The 24,815-nt window shown below is 35.6% G+C and overlaps 2 protein-coding genes across 5 annotated transcripts in view; both read left to right on the plus strand.

Annotated features, from left to right (window-relative positions):
* The window catches only part of LOC106130566 (uncharacterized), a 95,372-nt gene that overhangs the window by 47,808 nt on the left and 22,749 nt on the right, over positions 1 to 24,815 (plus strand). For 2 of the 3 annotated variants that reach the window (XM_060953711.1, XM_060953710.1), the window contains exon 9: positions 23,905 to 24,191. In XM_060953711.1, coding sequence (XP_060809694.1) covers positions 23,905 to 24,104 — 200 coding nt within the window. In that variant the 3' untranslated portion in view covers positions 24,105 to 24,191. Of the gene's footprint in view, positions 1 to 8,293; positions 9,324 to 23,904; positions 24,192 to 24,815 lie in introns of those variants that run through there. The other variant, XM_060953714.1, reaches the window with a different exon arrangement.
* Positions 1,165 to 6,865, plus strand: LOC106134606 (uncharacterized). 2 transcript variants are annotated; one of them, XM_060953709.1, is made up of 2 exons: positions 1,165 to 2,438; positions 3,944 to 6,865. In XM_060953709.1, exons 1-2 carry the CDS (start codon positions 1,505 to 1,507, stop codon positions 4,003 to 4,005), a joined length of 996 nt encoding a protein of 331 aa, XP_060809692.1. In that variant the 5' UTR covers positions 1,165 to 1,504; the 3' UTR covers positions 4,006 to 6,865. The 2 variants fall into 2 exon arrangements, with proteins under 2 accessions (XP_060809692.1, XP_060809691.1); XM_060953708.1 differs by having other exon boundaries at positions 1,192 to 2,438.

Genomic DNA, 24,815 nt, shown 5'->3' on the forward strand with positions numbered 1-24,815 from the left:
ATGGGAGTTTTATTATATTTGATCAGCTATGCCCGCAACTTCGTTCGCATGGAATAGTTATTTTGGGCATCATTGAAGCCCTCAAGGATGAATAATTACCCCGTTTTTTTTCACATTTTCCATTATTTTTTGTTTGCTGCTTATAGTTGCAGCGTGATGTTATATAGCCTAAAGCCTTCCTCGATAAATGGTCTATTCAACGCAAATAGAATTTTTCAATTCGAACCAGTTGTTCCTGAGATTAACGCGTTCAAAGAAATAAACAAACTCTTCAGCTTTATAATATTAGTACCTATAGATGTTGCCCCTCTATAAATACCACCTATCCTTATAATCTTGTCTCTTTTCATTCCAACTTTTTGCAAATTTATATTTCGAATATAAAGAAAATAAATCGATCTGTTATCGTAGCCGTTACTTATCTCGTTTGATTAGTACGAATTCCTAAGACTTAGTCTTCATTCATTACGTATAATTTGATAAGATGATTGATGCTACTTTTGTTATTAGTTTACACATTGTTATTAGTTTTAATGCTTTTATCAGGATAATTATTACCACTACTTACGACAAATTATGTAACAGGTTATTTTTGCATTGAATTTCGTAGTTTTGAGTCTCAAATTCGATTTTGTTCAATTTTACAACTTAAATTGTCTAACTAAATTTTCTTCTTCACTTCCTACGTCTTCGGAATATAGTATTCGGACTACGATTTGCATATGTGATCTATACAGTAACATTTTTGCAATATTGGAATATTCTTGTAGATATCATATTTACTTTAAAGCAACGGGTACTAATAAAACCATAAAATAAAAAGAGCCTATCCGTCTAGGCCAAGTGATAACAATATCTTTTAATAACAAGGTACAGATTTCAACTCGATCAGGTCTAGATAAAAATTAGATTTTATCTCTAGGATGTTTATCAGAATGTTTGGTTAGTGTTAAATTTGTAATTTGTTGCTCTGACTGTTTGTTTGTGTCATGTTCAACCGCTCGAGTAAAATTAGCTATAAGTTTATCTCTACACGACGTTTCTTTTTAGAAGCTAATTATGAGATGCATCGTTTGGCAATAAAATAGAAACTACGTTACTAGATCCTATGTCATATAACGTAGTCTTAATACTATAAAAATATACCCTTTTTTTGTTCAATTAAAAAAAAAACATAATATTTGTTGATGGCAACATTTTTGTTTTGCTGTTTCCTTTTCCGTTTCTATTCCGCTTTGGTGTGCGTCGATTTATCTTGTTAAATTAATAAATAAAACATTTTAAAGATTTCAAACGTTTTTATGTTCTTTCCCGAACATAAAATTGGTGCCGAAACCCGGGAACATATAAATATAATCTCAAATTTAGTAAAAAACACAAAATTGTTAAAAAATAAAAATCCGACGCCGTGCCGTGCCGCCATTTTTGACGCCATTCAAGGAAAAGCTTTATAAAACACGCATACCAACAATTCGGGAAGCCAAGGCAATATTATAATTATAAAATGGCGCATAAATCTGCGATTTCAAATGATCCAGCATTCCAGAGAACCAAACTAATAGCCCAAATTGGACAATTTAAAGGGCAGCTAACAAGGGCGCAAAAATTCGCCATGGAACAACAAGAACAAGTACTCGTCGATTGCGAATCCATCGAGCTACGAATTAAAGGTCTCCAAGATTCGCTGGTTTCTTATAGAAGCCACAAATTGAGTTTGCAGCTTCTAGATGATAAAATTGACGACTCTAATTTTGAGGAGGATGACTTAGAAGAACTGTGCTTATTTACAATAAGCAGCATGAAGAAAATATTAAATTCTGCGAAGGGGCCTGAAAACCACAATAGCACGATTTTTAAGGATACCACGCCGGAGTATAGCGCCATGACCAGGAAGTTACCTCAGCTTGAAATACCATACTACGATGGAAAGGATGTGGTGCAGTACAAAACCTTCATGGATATGTTTATGGCAGTAATCGGTGGTGATACTAACCTTGCTCCTATACAAAAGCTATTCTATTTAAGAAAATATTTGAAGGGAGATGCGCTAATGCTGGTTGAAGGTCTACCTCTAGTAAATAGCTCTTATGATGATGCATTAAGGTTGCTAAATAATAGATATGACAATAAATGTATTCTAGTAACTCATCATATTAATAAGCTGCTAGACATACAAGCAATCTCTAAAGGTACTGCGCAGAACTTAAGACAGTTTGTTTCATCAGCTCGTCAACTACTAGGAGCTTTAAATGGGCTTGGTCAAAAGACGGAGCATTGGGACATGATAGTTATTACCATTTTAATGAGAAAGTTAGATTCTTATTCTTGCAGGGCTTACTTTACAGATAGAAACCAAGATGCCTTACCAACCTTGGATGATTTTTTCAAGTTTGTGGAGAAGAGAGCTTTGAGTTTTGAAGAAAGTCAGCATTCAGAAGGTAAGTCTCACATTCTTTCTAAACCTCATGTCTCAAATCATGCAAGTACATCCCCATCTTGCAAGTTTTGTCAATCATCTGATCACAAGTTGTTTATGTGTCAAAAATTTCAATTATTAGGCATTAATGAGAAGCTAGAATTTGTTGAAAACAATAAACTGTGTAAGATCTGTCTTAACCTTCATAATAATAGATGCAAGTTTTTCTTTAAATGTGGTATTTGTAAGAGTAAGTCGCATCATACAGTATTGCATGAGGATGATAAGGTGTGCTGTCAAAATAGTGCTTCTTATGGGAGTATGGTGTTGTTGCCTACAGTCAAAGTTAAGATTTTTAAAAGCGATGGTTCCTTTATATTAGCAAAAGGTCTTTTGGATTCTGGGTCTCAGATTTCATTTATTTCTTCCGATTTAATGTGTGAGCTAGGTTTGCCCACATTCAAACATGAAGTTAATGTATCAGCCTTAGGTCAAAAACAGCAATTAATCACCAAGGCTGCGAATATTATGTTAAATTCATTGCACAATGATTATATATGCAATGCAATGTTTTCTGTGGTAGACAATATAACTACCTATCTGCCACAAAACAAATTCAACTTAAAAGATATAAATTTGCCAGACAATATTAACTTAGCTGATGATGAATTTAATATACCAGGCCAAATATCTTTCCTTCTCTCCTCTGACATATTCTTTAAAATTATGTTACCGGACAAAATTGAATTATGTGAAGGAAATTTATGTCTGTTATCAACTAAATTTGGCTATGTTCTTTCTGGAAATATAAAAAGAGACGATATTTGTCTTGTCAATTATAATGAAAACCCTGTTGTTTTAAATGCTATTTCTAGTAATAATGAGAGTGTAGATTCCCTCCTTCAAAAATTTTGGGACGAACAACATATTCCTGAAATTGAGAAAGAGGGTATAGCAAAGACCGAAGTGTGTGAAGCCGAATTTAAAAATTCGGTACAGATAATCGATAATCGATTTCAGGTGCGGTTGCCACTCAAAATACCAATCGAAGATTTAACATTGGGAAACTCATTCAATTTAGCATTGCAACGATTAAATAGTTTAGCGAAAAGATTTAGCAAAGATCCTGAACTAAAGAAGAATTACACTAAGTTTATTCAGGAGTATTCTGACCTAGGACATGGCAGCTTTATCGATTTAGCATCATCAAAGATGCCCATCGATCAATATTACTTTATGCCCCATCACCCTGTCATAAGAGAGCATAGTCAGACAACCCGTCTCCGAGTTGTTTTTGATGCAAGTGCCAAAACAAGTTTAAATTTAAGTCTTAATGATGTTCTTTATAATGGGCCCACAGTGCAAAGGAAGTTGTTCGAGATATTAGTATTATTTCGCTCATATGAATTTGTAGCTTTGTGTGATATCCGTCAAATGTATAGGCAAATAAGAATTGATCCTTCACAAAATCATTTACAAAATATCCTTTGGAGAAGTAATGTTAATGATCCATTATTGTGCTTGCAGCTTCAAACTGTTACATATGGTGTCAGGAGTTCCAGTTTTCTCGCCACGCGATGCCTGGTTGAGCTAGCAATAAGGTATGGAGACAAGTATCCATTAGCAGCCAGCGTGTTGTTGAATAATACCTATGTCGATGATTGTCTTTTTGGGTCTTACAGTATTGAGCAATTAAAGCAGGTATGTAATGAATTAATTACTTTATTAAGGCTTGGAAGCTTTGAGCTACATAAATGGAGCTCAAGCAGCAATAAGGTATTGTCTGATATTCCAAAGGATAAGCAAGTATTTTCTGAACATCATCAATTTGATAACAATGAAGCTGTTTTAAAGGCTTTAGGATTATCTTTAGATATGAAAAATGATCAATTTAGAATATGCAAGCCAGAAGGTAAACTCCCTAAAGAGTGGACGAAACGAACTGTCTTAAGTTGTATTGCGACATTTTTTGACCCTTTGGGCCTCGCTGGCCCTATTGTCACAAAGGCAAAAGAATTTATACAAAAACTATGGATTGAAAAACTGTCTTGGGATGATCCACTACCTGATAAATTGTTATTATCTTGGAATAATTTCTTTTGTGATTTAATGAATATGGATCCCCTTATAATAGACCGAAATCTTAAAATATGTAATGCTGACCATGTAGATCTAATTGGCTATTGTGACGCATCAAATATTGCATTTGGCAGTTGTGTTTATATAAGAGCTATACATGGAAAAATGGTGCATGTATCATTAGTTTGTAGTAAATCAAGAATTGCCCCTGTTAATGCAAAAATATCCATACCGAAACTAGAGTTAAATGGTGCAGTATTGCTGGCCAAATTGTTTAAGAAAATATTATCATTATTTCATAATGTTAATTTTAGATATAAGTATTTGTTTACTGATTCTCAGATAGTACTTTGGTGGTTGAAATCTGATAATAAGCCACAATATATTCAAAATAGAGTACATACTATCAATGAGTTAACGAAAGAATGTAATTGGTTTCATGTTAATGGGTCAAACAATCCGGTTGATTGCTTGTCTAGGGGTTTAAATCCCACTCAATTGGCTTCTTGCCAAATTTGGTGGCAAGGGCCACAAGAACTTTATGATGTAAATTTCATTCCCAAAGAAATTAGTTTAAATAAGGTTATATCAGACGATATTGATGATCTCAATGTTGTTAATTGTAGCATACAACAAGAAATGTTTCCTATTTCAAATGTATCAACGTTAACTAGGTTGCAACGTATATATGCTTATGTTCTTAGATTTATAAATAACTGTAAACTTGCCAAAGATGATAGGAATTTAAGAAATCTCACTGCTTCTGAAATTAGATACTCAATGTCACGCTTGATTGTGTACATTCAATCTTTACACTTTAATCAAGAACTTAAATGTATGGCAAAAAACATACCTATAAAAACAAATGTTAAATCTCTTAATCCTTTCTTAGACAAATTAGGGATAATGCGCGTTGCGGGAAGGTTGGAAAATGCCAATGTGCCTTATAATCAAAAGTATCCAATAATTTTACCAAATAAATGTCATTTTACAACACTTATCATACGCAATGAGCACTTGTCACTATTGCATTCAGGATTAAAATTAACTTTGTCTAGTTTAGTGCAAAGGTATTATATTGTAAGTGCAGTAAGAGAAATAAAAAAGGTAGTTCATAGATGTACCATATGTTTCAAATTTAGAGCAGAACGGGCTAGCCAATTAATGGGATCACTACCTGGTGCTCGAATTACTCAGGATAGGGTGTTCAATCAGATTGGAATGGATTATTGTGGGCCATTTCAAATTAAACAGTCAACTCTTCGCAGATCCATTATTAGTAAAGGCTATGTGCTAGTAATAGTTTGCTTTGTAACTAAATGCATTCATTTAGAGTTAGTATCTGATCTCACTACTGAATGTTTTTTGGCAGCTTTTAAAAGATTTTGCTCCAGGCGAGGAATCCCAGCTACCGTTTTCTGTGATAATGCATCAACTTTTAAAGGTGCTAATAATAAGTTAAGGCAATTATATCTTTTGAATAATTCTCAAGTCCACAAGGACAATGTTTCAGATTTTTGTACAACAAGGGGAATTGAGTTCAAATTCATTCCATCTTATAGCCCTACTTTTGGAGGACTTTTTGAAGCTTCTGTTAAACTTTTTAAATACCATTTTAAGCGCGTTATTGGAGAAATTTGCTTCACATATGAACAGTTCTACACATTAATGGTTCAAATTGAAGGAATATTGAACTCAAGACCTTTGACATCATTATCACAAGATGTTAATGATTTTTCTTTTTTGACTCCGGCTCATTTTTTGTGTGGAGCTCCAATAAATAGTATTCCTGAACCAGATTTGACCTCTAACAGTAACACAAATATTTTGAAGTTCTGGAGAAAATGTACAAAGATCCAACAGGATTTTTGGAAGGCGTGGCATAAAAATTATTTGTCTCAGCTTATATCACGGCCCAAATGGCATAAGGCTAAGCAGAATATTAGAATGAGGGATTTGGTTTTATTAATTGGAGATAACTGCTCTCCACTTAAATGGCCTGTTGCTAGAGTCATAAATTTATATCCAGGCTCAGACGGTAAAGTAAGAGTAGTGGAGGTCAAGTATGGTCAGAGTGTTCACAAACGAGCCATAAACAAGGTAGCTGTATTGCCAATTTATGATGATTAATAAGTTTAATATTAAGAATATATATGTGAACGCTAAGTTTATTAGTTTATAATTCAGGAGCGATTAGTTTTATTTTTTTGCAAGGCTCCTCGCCAATTTATGTTCAATTAAAAAAAAAACATAATATTTGTTGATGGCAACATTTTTGTTTTGCTGTTTCCTTTTCCGTTTCTATTCCGCTTTGGTGTGCGTCGATTTATCTTGTTAAATTAATAAATAAAACATTTTAAAGATTTCAAACGTTTTTATGTTCTTTCCCGAACATTTTAACATCACAAACGAAGCTGCAAAAGCTAACTACACCTCATTATGTTATATGAAAACATCGGAAACATTCATCATTATAAATAATACCCCCCATTAACACCACATGAGGTTAATATTGCACTACCTATCATTACATCTAAGCATAATTTCTGTAATGTCAGTTGACCTAAATAACAATTGGCTATTAATGTTGTTGTGGACAAATCCAGTCTTACAAATAGTGATATGAATGGGATTATCTACATCTCCTTTCCCACTTTTATGCGGGTACCTATATAGTTATGTTACTTTACTTCCCCCTATCATTTGCCATCTCACATGATACTACCTCTCTAATCATGTTCTCTCTTTCGCACAGCCAAGCCACTGCTTTTTGTGGTTCCCCATTCTCTAAGACTTGATCGATGATTATAACATTATAGCAAAAGCAATCATGGACGTTTCCGGCTTAGTATTATCCGTACTACTTCATTTGCGAAGAAATCGATAAGAAAAACCAGCGCTAATTATTATTCTCGTCACAAATTTTCATAGGCAGGCAGGGTGGGTCTCGCTCGATATAAACATTAATACCTACTATAAAAATAAATGACACTATAAATATTATTTTAGTAAACCGGCCTGTGTATTCTCAACTTTACAAAACTGGAGTATCAAAATAGCCTGTTATGATTTCACGGTCTCGATGGTATAAATATTACAATTTTGTACGTAATTCAAGTGTTTGATGCCAAATCTTTTAAGTTTTAGTTTTTTTTATTCATTCCTATATTTTATGTCGTTCCTTCACACCAATTTAATCTTTACTTTCTATTGTCTCTTTAAAGTGTATTCCCGAATGTACGCTCAGTTTATTGGCTTAAAGTGCGAGACCCTTTAGAAACACTTTGGCATCTGAAATGGCGTGTAATGATTTCCAAATGTCACCCTCTCGTTCAAGCCAGCAAATTATTTTTTTATAAGATATTTTTACTAAAATACTTCTTATTTGGAATTTGAGTGCCTAAGTATATTTTCATTTGTAAATGAGATGCATTACTATACCTACGCAGGAAGTGCTATACATTATGGCACCACCAAGGTGACCCGACGTGCGCATGCGCCCTGCACGCCATCATTTTTTTTTGTCTCAGCCCCAAGGCCAAGCGAGGGTCCCGCTCCCGAGCCCCGACACACAAACACGCTTCCCTAAATAAGGCCGGGTGTCCTTGAATATCAGATTTAAACCAGTTCAACCCACTCGTAAAATTATGCAGAAGTTATGCGTCTCGTAATGAAATGATTCAAAATACTGATTGAATTCAAATTACATTGTTGCTTCGATGTTGCTAGGCCAATAACCTTAGTTATCGATGTTAATGCGTAACAAACTATACCTAATCGAATGCCTTGTTATGATAGAAACTGGACATTTTGCAGTCTTCGCCAGACCGAGATTCCGAACAGTGTAAATAGTTTCTTTGTGTACCCAGGAAAATGTAGTAAATTATTATTATTGTAAAGAATTCTTATAAAGACTGATAGCACAAGTTAATAAAGATGCACGGGCTTTCGCATTTTTTGCACAAACACCATTCGCGGGAGTCTACACCGCCGTTGGAGAAAGAAGACAGCACAGATAGCTGGTACTCCTCGTTAAGTTCCAACGATTCACGTAACACTATTGAAGGTCATGGCAGGGCGATTCCGATTACCCCAAGAGGGTCGTACGGCCAAAGAAGTCTTAGAGGACCTCCTTCTGGAAGCCCCTTCGAATGCGCATCTAGTCCCCGCGATCGATATCCGAATTTCGCAAGCTACTTCCGTGAAGTGATCGAAGGGAAAGGTTCGCCGACACAACAAACCTACTATACACACCATCCCGACACGCGGAGACGAAGCGAATGTGATCGATATCAGATCGGTATCAATACGTATCAGGCACCAAGGCATGACTACAGGCAGTACATGTCGCCACTTTACAATGACGCAATGGATGACATACAAGAAAATGAATACAGTAAATGTGAGCGCTACGGAGAAATTACCAGTTCGAAATCGAATCATCCGTACAAAAATAGATTTGATAACAAAAGTTTTGCTCAAAAATTGACAGAAAGTGCCAATGCCAATGCCAAAGAACATGTGAGTGAAAGGAGGGGGTCGGGAGCAAGCTCTAGTGGCCACAGACACAAACACCACTCGATACAAGAGTTGATACGAACGTTTGGGAAGAAAGTAGGTAATTGGCGGCACGACTCGAGCGAAGGCAGACGGGGTTCCGTGGCAGTGCCCACCGCCAGTGGTGAAGATTCACGAACAGCTGACAGCGACGAGTTTCGATCGCGGTCCAAGTCTTTGGACGGTGATCATTTGCACAAAGTATTAAGGAGACCGCTTTTGGAGGACTGCGGCGCTACCTACCAAATTTTTGACAGCATACTCAGAGAAGGTAATGTAGTTTGTTTATATTAAAATAAGTAACAATAATTATATAAATAAATCCAGTCCTCTTCTATCCTTGAATCATTAAAAATACAGGACATACACATTTTCTACCTTTTGAATAATGTATATCCACGTCACTCAGTATAATCGAGCTTCCTCCTTAAGTTGAAATATTCTAGACGGCGAATAGTTTATTAGCTTAATATCAATACTTTATAGATATCGTGCATTGTTTGGAATTCCCTTGCTCGCTGCGCCTCTTGACTCGAGGACGAGCATAAGTTACGTATAGAAACATCTACACTTAATTTCCGATGTGCTTGGAGGTCGTGTGTTGCCGCTGACGACTTCCGTCTATAAACAACTCGTTTTTCCAGTTTGACCGTTTGTATTTTTATACTATTTTGAACATAGTGAACAATCTAAAGTATTTGATAAAATAAGGCTAATGCTAACGTCGGTCGTTTGTGAATTTGCTGATTCGGATGATGCACGGAACAAATTTGATAGTTTAATCCAGATGAATCCGCTTTTTGGCGTAAAACATTTGAGTGGGTGATTGGATAACAATCAAAATAATTGAAGTGAAAAAAGGCATGATAGCAACTATGTACGTGTTCGATAAAATACCTCGTTATATTTTATTTAGTTCTTGGCAAAGTATTCGCGCCCGAGTTTATTTTGAAATCGGAGCGCGACATATTTGTTAGTGTCTGTTGCAGATTAGTATGTCACACCGGTCATTTATGGAGAATAATGATAAATAATGATATACTCTTGGTGTTCAGTTTATTTGTGGATAGCTGATGCAAATAAATTGTATTATTTATCGGGACTTTTAGAAAAGTCGGAACGCGGACCTCGGGTCCTGAAACACTTCTGTCGAGGGTGCAATCGGGAACACGCAGAAATGAGAGACCTGCCGGGATAGAGTTTAAAATCAATTTCTGAGTAAATAGTACAGAAAAATGTGAGTCCTAGGCTGTGACAAGTAAAAATGAAAAGTTTGAAACTTACTTCAGTACGACAACAGCAGTTGGAATTTGTGTGAAGGGAATAAACAATGAAATTAAAAGCAATAAGACATTTAGATTTCCCCGGCACTGACAGATGTTTTCCTTTTAATGAATCAAGAAATTCTCAAACACCCGAATGAAAGTTAAATTAAATTTGTGCCTTGAAGCACCAATTATTCTTAACTGTCGGATCAAGATATGAATTTTCTCAAATAAATCGCAAATATCTTATAAACAACTGGTGTAATTCATTTACACAACTATACTATGGTATAATATTGAATATATTTTATAAAATTTACAAATATTGATGCAATGTAGGCCAAAATCATCGTTTGAAATATTTCTCGATCAAATTTTAATGTGCACATATATATCATATCAAGAAAAGTGTTGTCGCATCTTCAGTATACAGCAGCTAGGTCTAAACATAATAAGGTAAAATGAATAGTTTCCAATACGGCTTTGATCAAATTTAAATGTGCACAAATGTCATAAACAAACAATGGTTGCCTGTTGTCCATCAAGCCTGCGATAACCTTGTTATTATTGCTATCGGCGCGCTATGCTATATTGTCTGGAAGGCAGTCTACTTTTATAGCTAAATGTATTCATATTGAACTCTGATAGTGCATTAATTTAAACAAAATAGTAACTTTTACTTCGTGTTTGGTTTCGATTATTCAATTATCTACGGCTTTGATTGGAAACCTAACAAAAATATTGCTTTTAACTAATTTTAAACGCTTATCTTTGTTGTTAAAATACCTTTATTAAAAAATATTGCTGTTAAGAGGTTTGTCTTAACGTTAAAGAGAGAAATATGTCTCGATGATTGATAGATATAATACCTATCGAATTCAATAATGTTATTCTAGTTTTCGTCCGCGGGTATGTTCACGATATATGTACAAATCCTACCGTAGTATATGTGTGAGTAATTTCTAGAAGATTAATTGAGAAGATAAATCGTTGAAAGTGGTTATTTGAGCGTTTATTGTAAATGGATTATTTTAAAGTATACTTTGAAAAGGTTTGTTCCGGCTCGCTTATAAAGCAAATATAAAATAACAAGGCCGTTCTATATTTATCGACTAGAACAGTATTAGCGAAATATTATTTTGTATTGACAAATATTATTTTGTGGTATGGTATACCGGCGTTAGATTTTCTATATATGTATGTATAATACATAGTAGCAAATAAAATCGTGCTTAAATCAATTGACATGGCTACGCTGAACAAATGCATATATACTGAATTTAATTTAATACAATTCTACGTTAAATAGCAAACTTTGTCAGAAGCAAATTGAAAATTCTTACTTTTTCTCTGAGATATAGATTAGTACCAGTTGCGTCACTTCTCTGGGGAGAAGCCCGGGGTGTACCTTCTAACCTCGATTGGATAAGTCAGGTTTTAACACGAAGCGACTCACGTCTATCCTCCGCAATTTTATACAGGGTAACCTAATTCATATTGATTGGATCATGGTAAAAGCTGTACTATATGAATCTCTCTATTAACTTATTTACAATATAGTATACATAATTAATGTTGGTCATGACCATAAATTTATTACCATCATGATCAGCATTAATGTTAACCATAAAATTTGTGTTTACATTGTTTAGAGTGATGATGATAAAATTTTGATTTCTTACTTTCATACATACATTACGAATCGTAATAATATATACATACATAATGGGCACGTCTCTCCCGATGGCAGGGTTGGCAGAGACTTTTTTTCTCTTGTCACGATCCAACTTTAGCTTCGGCTTGTTACTTGTACTTTATTTTTGCTCTTGATCATCACTGAGGCCTAAAATATAAATTACTTTTAATTAGCGTCGTAGATTTCTCGTTCCCGTGGGAATTGTGGTATACTTTCCGCGGTGCTTCCACGAGAAGTACACCGAAAATCCCACGGGAATCTCAGGGTTAGGAACAGTTAAAATCAAATTTCTGCTTTTCTTGTGCAGTGGTTTCGGCTGTACGTTCTTGTTGCCACCATTCAATCAGTTATGTTTTATACTGATTGATATATTGATTATAGAGATATATATTGTATAGGTATATGAAATTCATTTTATAAAATTTATCGAACACGGCGCTAACCAAGCAACCAGCAAAGATAAAACTAAGTGAATTTCTCATTAACCTATAAGGTGATACTGTTGTGACGTCACAGAGACGTTATCATCGACATACTTACGCTAACTGATAGATACTTTGAACTTTAACTTCACCCTCGTTTTTGCGACCGGGGTTAAGAGACTTAAAGCAACACTTTTAATGCCGTTGAACTATTCCATCTCTACAACTTGTTCATAAGATTTTGCCCGCGAACTTGCGCGTAATTTTTTTATTTTTTATTAAGAATTTCTTGCATTGAAAATCCCTAAGTTATAGGTTAATGTATTTGAAATTATAGCTGGAACAAAATAAAATTATGTGTTGTTTAAAATTAATAAAATTATAATAGGCGTTAAACTTAGAAAAGACGTCCATTTGTAAATATAGATCTTCAATCTAAAACGTGGATGAATGCACATAGTCTATATTTAAAAAAGTATATATAAATATTCAAAAAAAGTTATTGGAAAAAAAATAAACGAGGGAGGGGGGGTTTCATGTCTTGGCGGTTCGCATAATAAAATAATACTTACTATTGTTGACAAAGAACATCAACAATTTGTGAACCATATTCCCTCGAAAACCCACTGAAAAATTTGCAGTAATAAAATTGTATTAGAAATATGCCAATGCGAGCGGAAACTTCAGTGAATGTTTGTTTATTTCCTATTTAGTTTTGCAATACATTTTTATTCAACAATGCAACGAGCACTGGGATTGGAGAGTGTAATAAAATAATAGATGACCTGTCTTATCTACGAGTGGGTATTAATTAATCATAGGTGTGGTGTCCCACTGTTTTACTTGTTGGTAAGGATATAGAATAATACAACACCATAAGTATTATTATACACACCAAAGGTGACAAGCGACTGCCCGCACCGTCGTATATCGGTAATGGCCGACACTCCCCACTCCTTGGTACTTTATTAACCAATCACAACATCACATCATTTCCTTTTTTATGATTATTAATAATTAATTATAAAAACTAAATTAGAAATTAAATATAAGGCATTTGCATTTTGGTATGATAGTTTAAACATAAAAATATTTAATCATTTAAATCTTCGTCATGATCATTATCTTCGATATTATTTTTGCAAATTTCCCATTTACCTTCAGTTCTTTTCAAATGTACGATGTTGCGTCTATATTCTTTCCCAGTAGTATCGTTTCTGACGTCTGCTTCATTTTCATTTGCCCTTAGAACAGTGTGTGGTGTTGGATCAAATTCAGGCGTTAGTTTGTTTTCTTTTAACAAGTTTTTGACATAGACTTTTTCTCCTGTTACTATATCTGATTCCTTTGCTTTCCTCTTCCTGTCTTCAGTCATCTTCCCATGTTCTTTGCGTTCTTTGTCTCTATCTCTTGTCTCTGAAATATCTATCTCATTCCCTATATTTATCAACGATGGCAATTTGTCTCTAAAGATTCTACCTAGAAAAAGTTCTAAAGGAGTTTTACCGGTAGTGTTATGAGAAGTACTATTGTACATGCTAAGATAATCGTATATATCTTTGTTCCAGTCTGACTTTTGAATTTGACTTATTTTTAATCTCTTAAGAATACTTCTGTTTTGTCTCTCTACTTCCCCATTTTGTTGGAGCCAATAGGGGACAGTGTGAAATAGTCTAATACCTTGTTCAAGACAGAAGGATTTGAAAGCTTCAGAGACAAATTGCTTGCCGTTGTCACATGTGATACTCAAAGGATTGCCTAAACGTGAAAATATTTCCCTTAAAACAGAATAGAATAGAATAGATTTATTTTCAAAATTGGATACAAGGTATCACTTATTGACGTCACATAACTTAAATCTAATTATAACTACTACCGCTTCCAAAGCGCATGTGTAGAAGAAGCGGCGGAACAAACTACACTGCAGCATTTTCATAGGACGTCAATTTACAAATATAGATCTCTTAAATCTAAATCGTGGACGAATGCACATTGTCTACATTAAAAACATGTATGAATGTAGAACTGATTATGTCAATAAGAATATTTCGTCAAATAAAATAAATATAAAATAAAATATGTACATACTGTACAAATTATGTCAAGATCATGTCAAAAATACACAAGCATTTAAGAGGCCATTATGTCCAGCTCGGGCCACACATGTTTATCATTAATATAATCATCCGTGCTGTAATAGGCTTTCCTACAAAGCTCAACTTTAATATACTGTTTGAATTTTCTATCATTCATTTCAAGAACACTTTTTGGTAATTTATTATAAAATCTTATACAATTAATCAGAAATGATTTCCCTACCTTAGCCAGCCGATGTGCTGGGATCGACAACTTGTAATTGTTCCGCAGTGATCTACTAGTACAGTCACCTACTTTTTTGAAAGAGTTTAAGTTTTTCCTAACATGCATGATGTTATCGAATATGTATTGGGAGGGCAAAGTTAAAATATTTAGGTTTTTGAAAAAATCTCTAAGGGAATCTCTTTGTTTAAGACCGTAGATATATCGAATTGCCCTTTTTTGTAAAATGAAAATAGTTTGTATGTCTGCTGCTGATCCCCAAAGCAGTAGACCATATAACATTAAACTATGAAAATAACTAAAATATACTAGATTAGCAGTTGCCACATCCGTCAAATGCCTAATACGACGAATAGCGTATGCTGTAGAACTAAGCCTTTTAGAAAGTTTTAAAATGTGAGCATGCCATCTCAAATTTGAATCTAATGTTATACCTAAGAAAGTAGTACTATCAACAAAATCTAATCTTTTACTACTTATACTAATAGTAAACACTAATAGTATCTTTTGACGTTATTGTTTTCATTGGTTTAATTTCCATGTATCTACTAAAATAGTCAATAATAACAAATAAATAGTGTCCACTCGGAAGAGGACCTAAGAAATCAACTGCTACATCAATCCATGCTTCAATGGGCAATTCCCGCCGCTTCATGGGAACTGGCGGGTTAGGACCGGTTTAATTGAGCTATCAATCGTTATATCTAATTCCACATTTTTAAATTTAGGGAACGTTTTCTCCTGTATTGTGTTTATACCCAGACCTATTTTAAGAACATTAAGGGAAACTGCTGTGTCTTTTCCTAGTAAATTTCTTGTTCCATGCTTTACTACATAGAATGTAGTTGCCTTATTCTTTGTCCCTACCGCAATGTTCGCGTCGAAAGCACCCAACACTGTGAGGGGTTTCATTGAACCATAAGCCATGAAGGTCTTTTTGGGTGATTTAACTTGATTCATTACTACCACTTTATTTTTCTTTAAATACGACCAAGTCTCATCGTTGATTATATTATGCTTGCTCCCGGAATCTATAAGAACTTCTACATTTACTCCACCAACCTGGCATGATACTACTGAGTCATCGTCTACGTGGAATATGTAGTCGACTTCAGAAGGGTTATCGTCTTTTCTGTCAGATTTCCGTTCTGATTTTGGTTTTTCGTGGATTTTTGCTCTCTTGTAGGGCTTGTAATTATTTTGTTTACTTTTCCGTTTACTTGCCCTTGTTCTGCATTGTCCTTGGAAATGCCCAATATATCCGCATTTTTTGCAGGGTTTGTCCTTAGCTGGACATTCTGGGCTATCGGCTTTATGATTTGAATTACCACACCTGGTGCACGCAAGCGGTAATAATTTGGGCCCATTTGTATCAATTTTGTTAATACTTGTAGGTATTTTAAATTCGTTTAGCTGTCTTTCAACGCTTTCAAAAGCATTTGCTTCTGAAATTATTTGTCCTAGTTGGACTGAGTCACCTAACGTTAATAACTTCTTTCTCAGATCGGGGGACGCACATTTTTCAATAATTTGATCTATTATCTGATCTTCTTCTGAAGAAAACTTGCACTTAGCACTTTGTTGTCGTAATCTTACAAGGAATTTATCGAAGCTTTCATTTTGTTCTTGTTTTATAGATCTGAATAAGTGTCTTTCAAAATATCTATTTTGCTTTTTATAAAAAAAATTATCTAATTTTTCAATTGCGATTGTATAAACATTATTCTCTGCAGTTTCTGAAACGAGTGCTCCAGGAATGTTGTAAAATATTTCCTGTAGAGGTAAACCACCTACGTGTAACAAAATAGCTCGTTGCTTGGAAGGATTCTCTGTATTTGTTGCTTGTAGGTATATTTCTAATCCTCTTTTCCATTTCTCCCACCGTATACCGACAGAATTGGAATCCCCGTCACAATCAAATGCTTCTAAAGGAACTAGCTGAGACATTTTGGGGTGCTCTGCAATCCAAATGGAAAACTAATATCAGATACGGTTGTATTGTAATGTATAAATCGCAGGAAAACTAAATAATATCTACCCTAACTTCCAATTTATGATTTTTTTTTTTTTCCACTGAGAAAGAAGTTTTCAACGTTTGTTATTAGCACCGGCTGATAATTATCCAATTGTGCACACCAGTAATTATCACGCCCCTGCTACTGAGTGGTTATCAGTCGCAATCACATACGCATACAAAAATGTGTATTTGTATGTATATGTATAGGGCAACTGCCAAGTTTTTTTTTTATTTTTTTTTTTTTTTTTTTTTTTTTTTTTTTTTACCTGTGCCGGAAGAAGTATAATAACTTATAATAGTCACTTTAATTGACTTTAATAATAAGGCATGTCACTGTCATTTTATTTGATATCAATAAGCAAACGAAAGGCGCCATTGTCATTGTGATGCCAGATCTAAAAGAAACGTTCATCGGCCCCAGATGGAATCAGCTGAGGCTGGCCCGCCATGCCGCTGCTTATTCATTCGTTGGTGGGTAGGAAAATAAAGTCACTGTGGTACACACCGAGAAAACTATCAACCAAAACGAAGAATGTTATTTGCTATATCAATTATATAATAATGTAGGTACAGTTAAAATATTCCATACAAAATATAAACATTCTTTATTATCAAACTGGATTTGCAGGTACTTGAGAAAAATTCACTATGCTAGGTATCATCACGTCATATGTTTATTTTGCCTCAACTTTCCGAGCTGATGCATCGTAATACTTTTCCATGGTTAATGTTTTGAATTCAAATAGTGTGTATCACAGTAATACAAAGATTGTTGGTAATTTCTTTCCTTTTTATAGTATTGACTCACATTTATTTTATTAAGTACTTTTTATTTCAATATTTATGTGTGGTACTCACATTTATCCTCGTCGCCACTTGTGGTGTCCCACTGTTTTACTTGTTGGTAAGGATATAGAATAATACAACACCATAAGTATTATTATACACACCAAAGGTGACAAGCGACTGCCCGCACCGTCGTATATCGGTAATGGCCGACACTCCCCACTCCTTGGTACTTTATTAACCAATCACAACATCACAATAGGTACCTGGTTCAATTGTTATACTTACTGATTTTAAAAATGGAGGTACCTTATTTATTGGTATGTAAGTTTGTGATTTTCTGACGGAAGCTTGTCATGATATTTTGATGCGGTTTTCATTATATGTAATATTGTAGCCTCTGAAGAAAATTACAAGTTACATAATATGAAATTTTATTTAAATCGGTTCAGTTCTTTTTGGGTTAACAATGAAGTCAGTATAGAGTAACAACAGAGTTTTATGTTCTATATTAGAACCCACCCAGTTGGCTTCTAGAAAATGCAGAGCTGTCGTTTCAATCATTAAATTATTTATTCGTTCAATCATTGAATATCAATACTTGGCAAACAACGAAGTTGTAATTAATCTTTGACCGGAACATTGCTAATGTAAAAATTTCTTAGGTATCCTTTTTAAGGGATTTCAGAAATTGTTACGCAAGTGACGAGCCGGTCAAATCTAGTTCTGCATAGTCGGTTCGATGACAGAAACCAATATAGGTTAGGTTTCTTTGCAAGTCCTCAAAGGTCAGACCAGAATCGCTTCGTAAAAAACCTCGTTTACCCACTCAAAGGACGTGGTCACACGTGGACCCTGGATGACGACACGCGACGTGAGTAAGAGTAAGAGAGGATTTCCCGAAATTCCCGCGGGAACCGGAGTTATTTTACGTTTTACGCGGGCGATAGTCGGGAAGGCTAATAAATTTGGGATTCACCTTATACGCGATGGGCTAACTAAATAATAAATAATAATAAATAAGCACCTATTAACAGATAAATATAAATTGTGCAATACTAGGTTTTAACAATTCTAATTAGATTTAAAATTATAATGATGATACTAAGTAGGTACCTCTATGTATAAGTTTGTATATCTACTAATACATAAAAATGTTTGCAACACCCGAAAGGGTAAATAAGAAGATCTGTTATACATAATATTTAAGACCTTGTACTCATATTCGTACTATGCTAATGCTAACACTTTATTATCACATCGAAAGAGCGTTCGTAGTCTTGATGTGTAAACGTAAGAATTTATGCACTCAAGCGTACGGTCTATGTTTTATGGAGTATCTTTATATCATTTTGCTATTTTAAATTATTGAAAGAATATAAACAGTGCTATTTGAATGTTTGTCACTGCAATATCAACAGTACTACGATCTCTATTGACACCAACAAGGTACTTAAAACTATTTGCAAATCAAGTATCACAAAAGTTAAAAAGCTATTTATTTTCATTACGCTATTCTCATTCATTATGCAATCTTTAGCTAAATAATTTGAAACACTAGCAATCGTCAAATTTATTGAATCTGTAAAATAAAACAATCTCGTAAATCCAATAGCAGTCGATAAAACGCAATGCTCACAAAACTGACGAGACATTGTTTTATGATATACGGACCTTATGCGTTTTGATAATAGCCATAATGGCGTACTCGTGACACTAAATTTCTTGTTCAATGGCATTATTGAGCATTATTACAGCGTGTCGGGAAATATGCAAGTGTATTGCGAATATCACATTTAGTCACAGTCATACTTAAATGAAGAACCCCCAGAGAAGCGAGGACACAAGGCCAGGTGGATGATTTACTGCAAAAATATCAATAGTAGGTCGAATAATATCGCATTTTTATCTCCATCGATTTATAACCCACTTACACCTAATGCTATCTCAATTTATTGTGCTCATTGAATCGTGTATCTAATCTCAGGCAATAGATAATCCACGTCAAGAGAGAGATAGAAGACCATTCTGCCAGACATATTGAAAATAAACTGGCAAGTTCGAGTTGGTTTCTCGCATTGAGGTTTCCTTCATTCAATTTGATCGAGTTATCTAACATATAAATAATCACGTCTTTATTCCTTGCGGGGCAGACAGAGACAACAGTCACGGTCACGTTCAGCTGTTTGGCTTAATGTAGGAATTAAGATTCAAATAGTGTCAGGTTGCTGCTCCATCGTCTAAAAGTCTTATAAGCCTACCTCTCTATTTATCTTTCAAGTTTCATTTTTATCACAGTTTCAAGAAATCGTTGTCACTATAGAAGTATTTGATATAAATTTCGATTTGACCTTGGGAAAATTGGTCAGCTGATAAGGTGCACGGCCAAGGATCGCATAAATTTGAAGAAACATATCAGATACAGATCTCGCAAAGATGGTACATTTGGCTCTCCTCATAAAAATGGACTTGATTTGACAGACGTCCAAATAAATCTTTTTCCTTTTAGTCACAGAACCCCAAAAGTAATATAAGAGTTCTGCACTGAGGTAAATGCAATATCAAGCCCGACCGTTCTTTGTGAGCACCAAACAATATGTTTGCAAACTTTTTTATTGCATGCACTAGTTTTGTTCTGCAACGCAACTTGTTGAATGTTTCACGCGAGAGTGAGCAATCGTTTAGGCACAAAACAAGAGTCCAACTTTGAAACTATTGTTAGAAAGAAATTGTACTTAGTACTGGAGCTATGAAGGCCATCCATTCATCCATATGATCACGTCTATCACGTATATCCCTTGCGGGGTAGACAGTGCCAGCAGTCTTGAAATACTGACAGGCCACGTTCAGCTGTTAGGTTTAATGTTAGAATTGAGATTCAAATGGGTAACAGGTTGTTAGCCAATAAGAAGAATCCCAAGTTTATAAGCCTATTCCTTTAGGCGCCTTTTGCGACATTCATGGGAAAGAGTTGGAGTGATCCTATTCTTTATTATATTGGTGCCGGAAACCACACGGCACTAGGAAGTTAGGAAGCCCAGGACGGCAGCTAGGAAGTCTCAACAGTTATACATACTGATGGCTTCTAACAAGTTTTAGCGGAGACCAGGCCCCGAAGTACTGGTGGTGGTGATATGGTGGTCTCTCTTTCAAGTAGGAATAAACTTGGTCAAGTCAAGTTCCAGTCTCGGTTACATTCACTCTGGTGATGAGCCCGTGGTGCGTATTTGACCATTATCCCGGATTGGGTAAGTCAGGATTTTACACAAAGCGACTCCCGTCTGATGACGTTTTGCGACGTTTCCTTATCACGCCAACTACGTGGGGAGAACTCTGTGACTTTTTCTTCTCAATATACGGTAACTTTTCTCCGCAGATATACAGAAGAAATAGATATCCTTCTTTCTTTCTTCTACTTCTATACTAATATTATAAAGCTGAAGAGTTTCTTTGTTTGAACGCGCTTATCTCAGGAACTACTGGTTCGAATTGCAAATTTCTTTTTGCGTTGAATAGACCATTTATCGAGGAAGGCTTTAGGTTATATAACATCACGCTGCAACTATATGGAGCAAAGAAATAATGGAATATGTGTAATAAACGGGGGAAATGGATCATCCTTGAGGGCTTCAATGACGCCCAAAATAACTATTCCACGCGGACGAAGTTGCGGGCACAGCTAGTCGCTTATAACAACACCATTGGCTTTTACTTCACTGTTTATTATAATATATTTTCAACAATGATTCACCGAATCGAGAGATTTTCTTTCGACATGGTTTATCAATTAGACTGACGCTCGGAATTAGATTTGAGTCATGAACAAGTCTGACGCTTATCGCCAACGGAGCTGTTTCAATACTGGAGATGTGACGGATATCCGGATTTGTATTTACAGTGCCGTGTGGTTCCCGGCACCAATACAAAAAAGAATAGGACCACTCCATCTCTTTCCCATGGATGTCGTTAAAGGCGACTAAGGGATAGGCTTACAAACTTGAGATTCTTTTTTAGGCGATAGGCTAGCCACTTGTCACTATTCGAATCTCAATTCTATCTTAAAGCCAAATAGCTGAACGTGGCCTATCAGTCCGCTCAGGACTGTTGGCTCTGTCTACCCCGCAAGGGATATAGACGTCATTATATGTATGTATGTATGTATTTACATCCTTTGCTTATTACCTGTTCTTTGTTACAATTAATTTTTAACACAAATAAATTGAATGGTTGAGCTAGCTATACTTGTCAACTAACTAGTTCTTTAGAAGTTTTCGTCAGAAGAGATTGCGTTTGGGATAAGTCCGCTTTTGTACCAACTCTGTCTGTTTTGTGCTGTTTTGTATGTTTTACTCTTATGGTGCAATAAAGAGTTTTTTATCTATCTACCTATCTAGTTTTTACACATGAATCGCATATGTCACTCCCGAAATAACTGTGCCAAATTTCGTTAGTAGTTAGTAGTTTTTCAGTTTATTCGTTACAAACATGCAAAAATTAAAATATTTTGTCCTGGTAACATTACAAGTGTAAAGCTGGCTAAATTTGATTTGCTGTCTGTTTTAAAACTCATGTATTTTGGGGATATACGAGACTCTTAGATTGTTTTAGGTTCTACGCGAATACAAATACAAGTACTTTATTTGCTATAAATGCGGTACAGTATGCAGAGATCGTGGCAAGTGGAAAGAGGTAGTCTGTGCCTACCCCTCCGGGAAAGAGGCGTGATTTTATGTATGTATGTATGTAATGCGGTACAATTATAGGTGTTACAAAGCATACCTATACATTTCGCGCATTTAACCAGTCATGGCATGCAAAAATACAGAAAATTTAAATTAAATGAAAATTAAAATTGAAATGAAAATTAAAATAATGTTGCATTAAATGTTTTTGTCAATCTTGGCACTTAATATCTGTACCTACTCGGATCCGTATCATAATGTTATTAAAATGGTCTGTCTGGTCCGGATAAACTCAGAATCATTTCAAGAGTAAAAGACGTGACGCGGATGCCTTCTATTGATATGAGAATAAGTCCATTTTCCACTAGACTTAATCCAATTCACTCGAGCGTTATTTGATAAACCACCATTTCTAGCGCACATTCATTTCGATGATTTCGTATAGGTACTTTATTGGGATTTCGTATGGAAATTGATTCGAGTAATATTTTTGTCGACTGCGAAGTAAAATGTTGGTTAGCAAAGAAATCTGTTAAATACAAATTTCATTGCTTTCTTTGAAAATAGTCATAGTTTGAATACTAACCGATGCTCTATGGCGAGAGAAAACTTGACGAAACCTGCACATTCAGGGTGTGTATGTGTAACCATAGATCCAATACGGGTTAGATTTACCTGCGAAGGTTGCGGTAGTCAGACAGGAGTAGCTTCGTGTAAAAACCTGACTTACCCAATCTAAGATCCATGGTCAAAGGCATACCCCGCGCTCTTCTCCAGGGATGTGAGAATGCAACCGGAATTTAAGCCAGGAGGAAGAGGAAAATGCAACTTTAAAGTGATTTAAAATTTATTGTCTACATTTCTCCTAGCGACTGGAGATCTCAAGAGATGTCGTTATTTCTGTAATAATAGCTTATTTTTCCTCCATGATCCCTGAATCCCAAAGGAATTTCTGACGTTAACAAGATGGTTTGTTGTTTGAGTTATATTTATAATACACATCATACATAAAATCACGTCTGTATCTCGTGCGGCGTAGACAGAGCGAACTGTCTTGATAAAACTGAAAAGCCACGTTCACGTTCAGCTGTATGATTTAATTAAGATAACTTAAGTATTCATTATATCTACTTCCGCTTGCAAAGCTTAAGTGTAGAAGAAGCGGAACCAACTACACTGCAGCATATTCACCGGTCGTCAATTAACAAATATATGTAAGTCTTCAATCTAAACCGTGGACGAATGTATAGTCGTTGTCAAATGAAAACGATGGAACAAATTACACTGCAACATTTTCACCGGACGTCAAACTTACATATATATAAAACAATGTTTGTTCCAAAACGGTTTAAACCAATTTGAGTAGGTCTGAGAATCGGCCAACATCTATTTTTCATACCCCTTAGTGATAAGGGTTGTCCACGCCAAACATTTTTTTTTAATTAGAAATTACTTAAAAAATATTTATATATGGCAAAACAACGTTTGCCGGGACAGCTAGTTTACATATATAATGTAAACATATATAATGTAAACTAGCTGTTCCGGACGAAGGTACATTATAAATCGTTGTCATATTTACATTAAATATATATATAAATATATATATAAATATATATATATACATGTATATCTTTATTCATAATTATTTTCTTTTATTCACAGGAGCGAACCTACGACGGACTGCATCGCAAGACGCGGAGAAGCGTAGGTCTTCACTGGGCCACGTGCCCACCATCAGGCACCGGGCCTCGGACGCCTTTCTGGATCCCCACCATGCCGCTATGCTCTTCAGGGACTCGAGGGGGGTGAGTCGCGTTTCACTAAAGACCAAGATTCAGGGCGTCGGTAGTCGAACCGGGTAGGTCGGTCTTCACTGGGTCACGTGCCCACCATCAGGCACCGGGCCTCGGACGCCTTTCTGGATCCCCACCATGCCGCTATGCTCTTCAGGGACTCGAGGGGGGTGAGTCGCGTTTCACTAAAGACAAAGATTCAGGGCGTTGGTGGTGGAACCGGTAAGGTCGGTCTTCACTGGGTCACGTGCCCACCATCAGGCACCCGGCGTCGGGACGCCTTTCTGGATCCCCACCATGCCGCTATGCTCTTCAGGGACTCGAGGGGGGTGAGTCGCGTTTCACTAAAGACCAAGATTCATGGCGTCGGTAGTCGAACCGGTAAGGTCGGTCTTCACTGGGTCACGTGCCCACCATCAGGCACCGGGCGTCGGGACGCCTTTCTGGATCCCCACCATGCCGCTATGCTCTTCAGGGACTCGAGGGGGGTGAGTAGCGTTTCACTAAAGACCAAGATTCAGGGCGTCGGTCGTAGAACAGGGAAGGCGTCCGGTTAAATTATATATACGTGATTTTATGTATGGTTTCTTTATTTTTGTACATATTTTTGTTTTCTTATTTGTCTTTTTGTTATGGTGTTCTTTGAATATTTTTTTTTTTACTTTTACTTACTTTTTAAAACGCGCGTTGGGCATTAAGGCACCGGTTCGAATCAATCAAAAGATCATGTGCCAATGATTATTTTTGTTTGAATACTAACCGATGCTCTTAATGTGAGGG

This window comes from Amyelois transitella, chromosome Z, assembly GCF_032362555.1.
Source record: "Amyelois transitella isolate CPQ chromosome Z, ilAmyTran1.1, whole genome shotgun sequence".
NCBI lineage: Eukaryota > Metazoa > Arthropoda > Insecta > Lepidoptera > Pyralidae > Amyelois > Amyelois transitella.

What these genes read in the sequence shown, in the direction of transcription:
- LOC106134606 (XM_060953708.1), top strand. Translation starts at nt 4,292, where the DNA reads ATGAAAAATGATCAATTTAGAATATGCAAGCCAGAAGGTAAACTCCCT.